The following is an 11,237-nucleotide window of genomic DNA, read 5'->3' on the forward strand; positions in this document are numbered from 1 at the left end:
AGGATATCTTCTGCAGAGATAGTTTTACTTCTTCCTTTCCAATTGCAATTCTTCTTTTTCTTGCCTAATCGCTCTGGCTAGAACTTCCAGTACAATGTTGGAAGTGGCCAAAGTGGGAACCCTTGTCTTATTCCTAATTATAAGGGTAAAGCTTTCAGTCTTTCACTATTGTTAGCTATGTTTCATAAATCCCTTAATCTTGTTTAAAAACTGCCTTCTGAGCTGGGTGCAGTGACTCATGCCTGCAATCCCAGGCAGAGGCAGGATACCTTGAGGGCAGAAGTCTTGAGACCAGCCTGAGCAACACAGTGAGACCCCACTATCTCTTTAAAAAAAAAAAAAAAAAAATCCCTTCTATTCCCAATTTGCTGTATTTATCATCGAAGGGTATTGAAATCGTCTCAAATGTTTTTTCTGCATCTGTTGAGAAGATCCTATGGCTTTTTCTTCTTCTATTAATGTGGTAAGTGCCGCTGACTGCATTTACAATTATCTCCCCCCTACACAGCAACTTTTAGAACAGTGTTCACCTTATTTTTGTACCCTTAGAGCTTGATGCACTAAGTACTAGAGTGCTGCTCAGTGAACACAGGCTTTGGGTGGAAGAAATCATGAAGATACCACAACTCAAAAGTTATGCTAAAATTGTTCCTCTCCCAGTAGAATTTTCATTGTTAGCGTTTGCTTCATGGAGGAGCTATCCAGGTAAGTGCCTTCCCAAGAGGATATTATGGGTACTGATTTCAACAAAACTGATCTTTGAATTTGATTAAGTGAAAATGTCACTTTTCAATTGAAAATGTTCAATTTTTAATTATCTTAGTGTACCGGATGTACAGATGCAAATGGGTAGTAAAATGTTTTATAGGGAAGAAGCTGAGGGATTTTTCCAAGGCAACCCTTCTTGACTCTATTAAGCACCCAATATATCAAAGATTTTTCTAAAAATAAAGACACATAGGTGCAATTATAATGTTCTCTTAAGAGTTTATTATAAACCAGTTTCATAGGCCACAAGGAAATAAAAGGACTATGTACAGCCTTACGGGAAACAGGCAGGGAGCTGAGGAGGGCCAAGATGAGTCTAGGGCCTTGGTGGGCGCATTCCCGGGGGAGGGGGCCCTGTAAGGGAAACCAGACAATCCCGTGAGACTCCGCGAACAACAGCATAAGAAACAAACAGGTCTGTGGTAACGTGGCCCTGAGGAATCGAGCCCACGCCTCTGCGGAGCTATTTCCATACTCTGGCCAAGGGTCAAAGAAGGCCTGAAGTAAGAGTAAGAAGTTTAGTCAGTGCCTGATCTGCAACTTGAATCCCCAACCCTGCCCCAGCCTCCCAGGCCCTGCAGTAATCAAGTGAGGAGAGGGGTATACATGGCATATGTGCTAACTAGGGATTTCTCTGAGGCTGACTGGGTTCCTATGCCTATAAAAACCCATAGAGGAATAACCCAGACTAAAGAAACAGGGGTCACCAAGTTTGCCAATGGGTTATCTTACGGGGAAAGAACACTGGGCTTGGAGTCCAAACTCTCTGGGGGCCTATTTTCTCATTCATGTGGGGACTGATCTCAGAATTTCTCCAACTGAAGTTAAAGAGAAATCCATAATAATAATATAGCAAAGCCCAGAGCCCCCTCTTAATTACTAGGCACTGTCAAACCAAAGAGCAATAAGACAATCTCATAACTTTTGTTAGGGATCCTCAGAATGCATTATTTCATAGTGTCCTGAGGCCGCTGCCTTAGATATTGAGAAACACTTTGGGTACAGGGCTGCTCTAACTGTTCTAAGAGGGGTGGTAAGCCCAATTTAAGAAACGCATGTTCCCTCTTCTCTTTCCTTTCTGGATTTCCCTAGACTTAAGGCTTGAAAGCCCATGGGATATGGTCTAAATGCAATCTTCCCTCCATTTCCTATCCCACTAGGCTCTAGGGAAACAAGCCAAAGTTTTACCACTGCAGGCACTTACCTCGCATCCCAGGGGGAGGAGGCCGCATTCCCGGAGGGGGCATGCCCATTGGAGTCCCTCTTCCAGGGGGGATCCCCATTGGGGGACCCATAGGAGGCCTCATACCAGGAGGTGGGCCCATCATGCCTGCAAGAGAAAAGCCCCAAGAATATAGCTCAAGTGTCTATCTTGAAAAGGTAGCAAAAAAACTACCAAGCTTTCCACCAAGTTCTGAGAAAGAGGGACCATTCCACCCTCTCAGCAGCTCCCAGAAACTGACACTGGGAGCACCTAGGGCTCCCAATGGTTCTTGTCCTACTAGTTTCATCAGTCAGCCACGCTGGATCTCAGAGTAATCCTGCTTAATTATATAAACTCATCATCAGTTTCAGTGAAGTTATATCTCATCATTAATCCAGCTAAGGCATCTTCTATCAATTAGCACTGGTCTCCTTATGGGCTCCTCACCTGGAGGGGGTGCCCCTCGGCCCATTGGTGGGGGAGGACCCCCACGGCCAGGTGGGTACTGGGTCGGGGCCCCGGCAATACTGGCTGTGGCAGCAGCTGCAGCGGCTGCAACAGTACCTCTTCCTTGTGGGGTCATCACCTAACAGGACACAAGAAGAAAGAGTTAGAAGGGTCTACTACAATGCAGCTTCCCACTCTCCTCCCCAACTGGGGGAAGGACAGCGGGAAACAGCAGACACCAAATCCCTTAATGCCGCAACTCTCAGCACCAGACTTCCTATCCAAAACCACATATCAGGAAAGATCAAGCTTGAATGCCCAACTCCCATCTTCTAGACCTGAATGTAAGGATGTCCAATCCAAGTGAGAGAAGGCAACTGCCTTTTCAAATATGACTCATAATTTCAAATGTTGTCATGAAAATATTTTCCTTAAATAAAGTTGGCTAATTCGTACATCTCTTTGATAGCATCAACATAATTTACAATGGCAAATTATCATTTTTCACTTGATTCTAGGGCCATGTAGAAACCACAGTGAAACACTGATAGTCTGACAATCATAGGTTGGTCACTCTGGACCCTTTTGAAACTATGGGCCCTCCCCTTTATCCTTTATTTTAGCCACCAGGAGGTGGTACCCTTTCCCCAACCCCTCACCTGTTGGGATGGCCCGCCAACCCCACGGACTGGCCCAGCAAGTCCTGCAGGAGCCTGAGGCATGGGAACCCCAGCCGGGATTCCTCTGCCAGCAGCCCTGCCGATCCCTGGGCCCCCAGCAGCTCCAGCAAGCGGCACTCGAGCAATACCAGTCTGAAAAATAAACAAACACGCTCTGACGCCCAGTGGCCTGAAGATCAGAAGCATACTTTGGAAAATCATTGCCAAGAGAGCCCCTCAGATTTAGAGGGCATCGAAACAGCTTATAAATACTACCTCTCCATGTGTGCCAACACCATTCTTCCTCCATCAAGACTATGAGTGATCCCTGAAGCAGGGTATAACTTAAGAGTAAGTCTAGAGAAACATGCCACAACTCAACCACCTATATGCACTCCTGTGAAAGTTCAACCAAGAGCAAAGGGCCAGGGTTCCACTCAGGGTTCAGCAGGCAAGGCATTAAAGGGACATGAGATCCATTCCTAGCTGATTCTAATCCGCTAGGTGACAATGGGCAAATAATCCCAAAATCCCAGGCTGAGTTGCCTCATCTGCAAATGACATGGTTATGGTAAAACTGGTTGTGATCACAAAGGTTTACAATGGGTTACGTTAGACCAGCCAATTCTATTGGAAGTAGGTACTAAGAAATCTGAATATGTACATGGGCTTTGAACCAAGATATGCTAACATCCCTTGCAGACATTTATAACTGGAAAAGGCAGAAACGTAAAAATCCCCAAAAAAGAAAATGATGAGGATAAACTACTCTGTACTCACTTGAGAAAATTTTTCGGTTGTTAACTTGACTTGGTGTAGAGCAATTAGAAAAATGCTAACATTAAGTGAAAACACAGAACAACATAATATATGCACATTATGTGTTAAGTACAAAAAAATTCAGATAATCTATGTGGACTTGTAAAAAGTTAAAAGGATTATTCTCTTTTTATTAAAATAATGTCTTGGCAGGGCCCGGTGGCTCACATCTGTAATCTCAGCATTTTGGGAGGCCAAGGTGGGCAGGTCACAAGGTCAAGAGATCGAGACCATCCTGGCTAACATGATGAAACTGAAACTAAAATACAAAGATTAGCTGGGCGTGGTGGCGCACACCTGTAACCCCAGCTACTCGGGAGGCCAAGGCAAGGGAATCGCTTGAACCCGGGAGGCGGAGGTTGCAGTGAGCCAAGATCACGCCACCGCACTCCAGCCTGGCGACGCAGCGAGACTCCGCCTCAAAAAAAAAAAAAAAAAAAAAAAAAAAGGCTTCAAATGCAAAAGAGAAAGGGAAAACAAATTTCACTAGGTCTCTAAAGCCTTTCTATTTCTATGTGTAGCTTGGTGCTTACAGAATCAAGATTGTCTGAGATCAAATGTCAGTTTCACCATTCAGTAGCTGTGGCACCGTGGGCAAGTTACTAAGCCCTGTTTTACTCTATTTATAAGGTGAGAATTTATCTCTAAAGACTTACGAGGATCAAATAAAATACTGAAGTGGTTGGTGCAAAGCAGATTCTCAGTAACTATGAACTATAACTGTACAAAACAAAATACACACATATTCTACTGTTTTGGAGTTACAACTTTTTAAAGTCCACCTAGGCTTTATCATCACATTAAGGACTGACCCAGATGACCTCAGGTGCTTCCTCCAATGACTCACTATGTACACCATCTGAGAAAGAAGTAGAGCTTTAAAGTCAGAGATACCCAAATTCTAGTTCCCTTTTTCCACTTCTTTCTTGCAGGGTAACCTCTTTAAGATTCTATTTATTATCTGAAAAGGGGGCAAAATCCAGAGGATGCCTGTGAGAACCGCAGTGAAACGGAATCTAACACAGAGCCTGGCTCACGGTAGAGCCTCCCTCCTCCACAAGGCTTCCTGCTCTGACTTACATCTTTGGGAGGAGGTCCCTCTACTGTCATTGAGACCAGATTCTCCCCTCGCAGCAGCACCAGACCGAGGACTCGCTTCTCTTCCCTTTCTGCTTGTTTGGAGTTCTTTGGCCTAAAGAGAGGTTTAGAAGAAACAAAAAAAGTGTTAGAGGTGGGTAGTTCACCTGCCTAGTGGCCTCCAAGATTTGCTTACACTGCATCTCCTAACAAACAGTACACAAACTTTCCCAAGATAGCCCTCCTGGATAGTCTCTGCAGTCTGAACACATAACATCTTAGGTGGCTATCTACCTGTTTCCTACCACAAGAGGACACACTGACCAAGAGATAGGACAGGGCCAACAAAGCCCAGCTCTGGCCCATATTCCACGGCAACTGTGAAGGCCCTTCCCTCAGCTAAGTCTTAAGTCTTCTTTCTTATGACCCTATTACCTCCCTTCAGCTTAAGGCCTTGCCAACATCAGGAGGCTGCCTAAACAATTCCAGTCAAATGACTCCCACCCACCTCACTTACGTGCAGTGTCCTTCTAATATCAATTCAACCTCACAGGCCTGTAATTCTGCCCCTCATCTTACATCAGAAATAGAAGCCATAGAAGGAAAAGGTTAAGAGAAATTTCACATACACAGAAATTGAAATTTCTTATCTGTTCCTCAAAAGCACAAAAACAGAAATACCCAAAAAGCAACAACCAGAAAAAGATGAACAAAATATAAATGTGAAGTAGGAAAAATAACTGCAACAGGATAGGAAAGTGGGGGGAAAAAAGCTAAAGCTAAGATCCTAAAAATAAAGGGGAAAAAATAGCCTGATTTAAAAAAAGAACTCAAAAGATTTTGTTCTGATATTTTACAGTACATCAACTGGTTGTCTGCGGATGGACAGTTTTTCCCTTTTTCGGCTCACATTTTCTTATTTTTAAAAATAACAACCATGTATTGTCCTTTCATAATTAGAAAAAAACCCTTCTGTATATTTTAGTGTCTACTCATAGACTTCTTTGTATTTTCAAAAATATTTTCCAATAAATTTTTTATTATCAGGAGGGAACTTTGGAGTAGCTCCACACTCATCTGTTGGCCCCTCTAATATGTACCTGGCACCCAGGCATCCCTACCACATTTTTAAACTATACTTCTTGACCTTGGGCCACAGAAGAAATCAGCCCCAAGGAGCATCAAAGGGAATTCAAAGCGAGGGACAACATAATATGGACACTGCATGTGACAAAAGAGCTGATAACCACGGAAGTCACATCATCTTTTAGTGCCTCAAGTAGCCTTGAATGTAAAACATGATGGGAAGCTAGATCTTATCTTTTAATGGGCCAAAAGCTTAACATCTGTGAGACTCAAGACAAGGGAGTTAGCCAATAACTTATGTAATTGTAGCGAAGTAGAAAATATCTCCAATTGTTTGTATAAATGCCAACAAAAATCACTGGCCCCAAACCCACATGGGGAGCTGAGCACTTACCCTGAAGAGGGTCAGAGGCTTCTTAAAGCAGTTTCAGACCAGGCTGCATTGGGAGAGCCCTTTAGGCTACAGCTTTACAAATAGGCAATGAGGCCAGAAACTCAAGCTCTCCCCCCTCACACACCTGTGGGGAGAACATGAGAGCCCTTTACCCCAGTACCCAGGGGCACACAAAGTCAGAGAAACAAAAAGCCTAGCAGCCCTTCACAACTTGTACTTTGCTAGACCTAGAGAGCAAGGTTTGCTGGACTGAAAAAGATTTCTTAGTGTTCAATGTCCCCATTTAAGTCTGCCCTCTAAAACTGGAGAATAAACAGAGAAGAACCAACTAGCTACATCACCACCTCTACTGCTTGGCCCACCCACTCAATCCATTCCCATCCTCCAGTCTCCGCCCCCCACAGTCCACTTCTCACTTGATCTTCCTGAACTCATCACAGTCACAGAGGATCAAATTCATGTGCTTGTCAAAAGCCTTGAAGGTGCCGATGAAGATCCGGCCGTCCTGCAGGATGCACCTCATCCTGTAGTCAATATGCTGCAGCATCTTGCTGCTTTTGCCCACCGTCTGCAAGGAGAAATAGACAGGGATGAGACTCTGCTCTTTTGGACAAAAGCACCCCTGGCCCTCCCCAAAACTTCCCACGGCCTTCTCGTCCATGTGTCCATCTTTCTCAACAGATTCTTAGCTCAGTCTTCTACCCACAGCCCTTTCCCTGGAATTCTCCCATGCCACCCTGTTTTAGGCCTGACCTCTACCCAGTAATCTGCTATTCTCTCTTCCCTTAAAATCGGTCTTTCTCATATTATAATCGCCTTTGTCTATGTCGTGTCAGTTGCAGGGATGAGAGTATATAGTGTGTCCCCAAACGAATCCAATCCATACATACTAGAGCCATTTACCATTGTGCAGATTATAGGTATGTGACTCAAGTGCTATGGAATATCCAAATCTCATTAAAAAGACTGAGTAAAGGAGGAGCTAGAATGGGGCTAAAACTAAAAATCTAATCAACAAGAAGCTTGTTATCAGGAGGGAGATGAGCTTCAAGGTGAAAAATGAAATCCACAAATCAAGAATTTGTTAGTGTGCCTCCAAGACTACATTTGGCAGACGGAAACTCTGGCGGTTAGGGTGCTAATCGGTTTGGACACATAATGGTCTTTAACCCAACAAACATTTGTCTTTATAACCTGGGTTCCAATGTGCTAAAATAAAGAAGTGACTATAGAGGTATCACTTTGTGAACTGTCAGGTACCCTAAGCAGTTGTATTTCTCTCTATAAACAAATCACCTGGCATTTGATCTGTGTATCATCCTCCCATCAGTCTGACTGCTATACCCCAGTCCGACCCCCAAGTGCCTTCTATGGACCTCTGTTCATCTCTGTGAGCTCAGACAACAAAGTTCCGAACCTGCAAATATGCAGATCAAAACTTTGACTCCATGGCTGGGCTCAGTGGCTCACTCCTGTAATCCCAGCATTTTGGGAGGCTGAGGTGGGCAGATCACCTGAGGTCAGGAGTTCGAGACCAGCCTGGCTAACATGGCAAAACTCCATCTCTACTAAAATTACAAATATTAGCCACGCATGGTGGCAAGCGCCAGTAATCCCAACTACTCGGGAGGCTGAAGTGGGAGAATCGAATTGCTTGAACCTGGGAGGTGGAGGTTGCAGTGAGCTGAGATCACGCCACTGCACTCCAGCCTGGGTGACAGGGAAAGACTCCATCTCAAAAAAACAAAAACAAAACTTGACTCCACACAAAGATACTGGAGCCACCCTCAGGTTAGGTGGTTCAGTTTCCCTTCAATGACCATTTTAACCAGCTTCTAACCACAAGGGATCTGAACCTTTAGGGCAACATTCACCAGTCCAGTTGAACTAATGTTCACTGTGTATCTGGCACTGTGATAAGCACTGTACATCTCATTTAATCCTCAAAATTGGACCCATTATTATCCCTATTTTACAGATGAGGTCACTGAGGCTGGGAGAGGTTAAGTAACTTGCCCAGTTTCACAGCTGGAAAGCTGTGTTGGAACCTAGACAGAATGAATCCAGTGCCTATTCTAACCAATTATCCAAACAATATCCTACCGGGTTTTCCTGCTTCCAGTCCCATCGAATATACATGCCAGAGCTAGAGCATCTTTCTTTTTTTTTTTTTTTTTTTTTTTTTTTTTTTTTTGAACGGAGTCTCGCACTGTCACTCAGGCTGGAGTGCAGTGGCCGGACCTCAGCTTAGCTCCGCCTCCCGGGTTCACGCCATTCTCCTGCCTCAGCTCCGGAGTAGCTGGGACTACAGGCGCCTGCCACCTCGCCCGGCTAAGTTTTTGTATTTTTAGTAAACGGGGTTTCTTCTGTGGGCCAGGATGGTCTCGATCTCCTGACCTCGTGATCCGCCCGCTCGGCCTAAGTGCTGGGATTACAGGCTTGAGCCACCGCGCCCGGCCTAGAGCAATCTTTCTAAACACCACTAAGTTTATGTCACTTTGCTGGTTAAAATCCTTCAGTGGGCAGGGCAAGGTGGCTCACGGCTGTAATCCCGGCACTTTAGGAGGCCGAGGCGGGTGGACTAACTGAGGTCAGGAGTTTGAGACCAGCCTGGACAACATGGTGAAACCCCGTCTTTACTAAAAACACAAAAAATTAGCCAAGCGTGGTGGCGGGTGCCTATAATCCCAGCTACTCGGGAGGCCGAGGCAGGAGAATCGCTTGAACCCGGGAGGCAGAGGTTGCAGTGAACCGTGATCGAGCCACTGCACTCCAGCCTGGGAAACAAAAGCAAAACTCCCTCTCAAAAAAATAAAAATAAATTAAATTAAATCCTTCGATGATATGCCTCACCACCACCAAGGTAAAATAACATGCAAGGTCTTTAGTAACTAGCCTCCTGCCAATTCTTCCCGTCTTCCCTACTCTTTCTTCCTTCCTCCTCCAGCAACTTTTTCTCAGTCAACAGACGCAGAAAAATCCAGTAACTTTTTAAATCTTGCTACTCTTCAGCCTTTGTTCCTTCAGTTCTCCGGGTCTGTAATACTGCCCCCATTTTCGCCGGGTACATTCTTGCTAATCTTTTAGGAATCTGCTCAGGAACCATCTATTTGAGAAAACATTCTTACCCGCCCGCCGCCGTTACTTTTACCGAATGACCATAAAATTATGTGTCCCCAACTACCTCTGTGAAGGAAGCAAACATATTTCAGAGAGCAGCCCCAGCGCCTGAGAAGTCAGGCACAGGCAAACACAGAAACATGATGAACAACTGAGTGGAACTCTTCCTCCAAACATTCCCTATCCCCTCCTCCTCCCTCCTCTCCATCAAGTAGACCTAGCAAGACTCTAGCGTGGTCCACAAACCCCTTCCTTCCACCCACGTCGTAACTCTTTCTCAGACTCACAACCTTTCACAAGTCTGAGCCGTTTACCGGGTCCCCCTGCGGCTCCAGAGCCTGCTCCGAAGCCCGGGACATATATTTATTCGGCAAAAGTTAACTTAGTACCTACGAGGTCCCAGGCATTATGGCTACAGCAGTGTCGAGAGCCGCGGTTCTACTCTCGCCCCTGCCGAACGACCTCGGCCTCCGTTCCCGGTTCCAACCTTTTCCTCGACCCCATGCCTAGCCGAACCGCCAAGGTCCTGGTCTTTCCCGCCAGACCGAGCGGCCAAGGCCCAGGCCTTCACCGCCGTAAGTAGCTCTAACCCACGGCTTCCTCCCCGATCAGTGGCGGTTCCCACTCCACAACAGACTCGGAAGTTCCCGCGCCGCCCGCCTGTGCCCTCCTCACCATGGTGGCGGTTCTGATGGCTCTGATCCCCGCCGGATTCGCCTCCACAGAGGCCTAGCCTCTCTCCCGCAGCCGATTTCCCGCCGCCGCTACCGGAAATGCAACAGCACGTAAAATGCGGTCGGCTGGAAATCCACTTCCGGTCCGGACACTGAGCTCTAGAGTTCCGGCCCCAGAGCGGAGCTTGTGCCGAGCAGGGGCGGGGCCTGGGGACTGGGCGTTAACATCCCGCTTTGAAGTAATAGGAGAGCCTTAAGTTCCTGTTTGGACACCTTCGTAGCTTAAATCCGTACTCAGGGCTGCTCTGTGTCACACTCATTTCTCTTCGCCTCACCTTTCCCATTACACTCTCGGTCCTCATTTCCCCATCACCCTCCCCGGCTGTCTCCTCTACAGCCACTATTCTTGCTTTTCCCTCCACTGGCCGGACGTGCTCCTTTTCAGCCCCTCTGCATTTGTTTTTGCCTCTGCCTGAAATGCTAGTCCTCAAGGTATACCAAAAGGCTGCTGCCCTCACCTCTTTCAAGACTTAAGCTTAAATAACACTTTCCAAGTGAGGATTTCCCTAGCCATCCTGTAACCTTCCCACCCACCTCATCCTCATCTCTCCTGTATTTCCCTCTTGCTATCTCACACGCTGTATATTTTTGTTATTTTATTATCCCCTCCCCATTAGAATGTAAGATTCATAAGGGTGTGAATTTTTCTCTTTGTGTATTACTCATTGCTGTAGTGCCTAGAATACTTTAGTAGCACAAAATAAGGGCTCTACCCATATTTGTTGATAATCGCATCCAGTCATATGACATTTTTTTTTTCTATGTATTTTTTTTTCTTTTGAGACAGACTCTCAGTCTGTTACCAAGGCCGGAGTGCAGTGGCGCAATGTCCGCTCACTGCAACCTCCGCCTCCCCGGTTCAAGCGATTCTCCTGCCTCGGCCTCCCGAATAGCTGGGAATACAGGCATGTGCCACCACACTCGGCTAA

At 45.9% G+C, this 11,237-nt stretch overlaps 1 protein-coding gene across 1 annotated transcript in view; it reads right to left on the reverse strand.

Annotated features, from left to right (window-relative positions):
• Positions 1-970: 970 nt before the first annotated feature.
• The window catches only part of SNRPB (small nuclear ribonucleoprotein polypeptides B and B1), a 350,333-nt gene continuing 340,066 nt past the window's right edge, over positions 971-11,237 (reverse strand). Inside the window, exons 2-8 of the mRNA XM_050745696.1 lie at positions 10,250-10,343; positions 6,871-7,022; positions 4,978-5,089; positions 3,079-3,231; positions 2,420-2,558; positions 1,973-2,098; positions 971-1,266 (exon numbers count right to left, since the gene is read on the reverse strand). Coding sequence (XP_050601653.1) covers positions 1,256-1,266; positions 1,973-2,098; positions 2,420-2,558; positions 3,079-3,231; positions 4,978-5,089; positions 6,871-7,022; positions 10,250-10,252 — 696 coding nt within the window. The 5' untranslated portion in view covers positions 10,253-10,343 and the 3' untranslated portion in view covers positions 971-1,255. The remainder of the gene's footprint in view (positions 1,267-1,972; positions 2,099-2,419; positions 2,559-3,078; positions 3,232-4,977; positions 5,090-6,870; positions 7,023-10,249; positions 10,344-11,237) is intronic.

Source organism: Macaca thibetana, chromosome 10 (genome assembly GCF_024542745.1).
Source record: "Macaca thibetana thibetana isolate TM-01 chromosome 10, ASM2454274v1, whole genome shotgun sequence".
In the NCBI taxonomy this organism is placed as follows: domain Eukaryota; kingdom Metazoa; phylum Chordata; class Mammalia; order Primates; family Cercopithecidae; genus Macaca; species Macaca thibetana.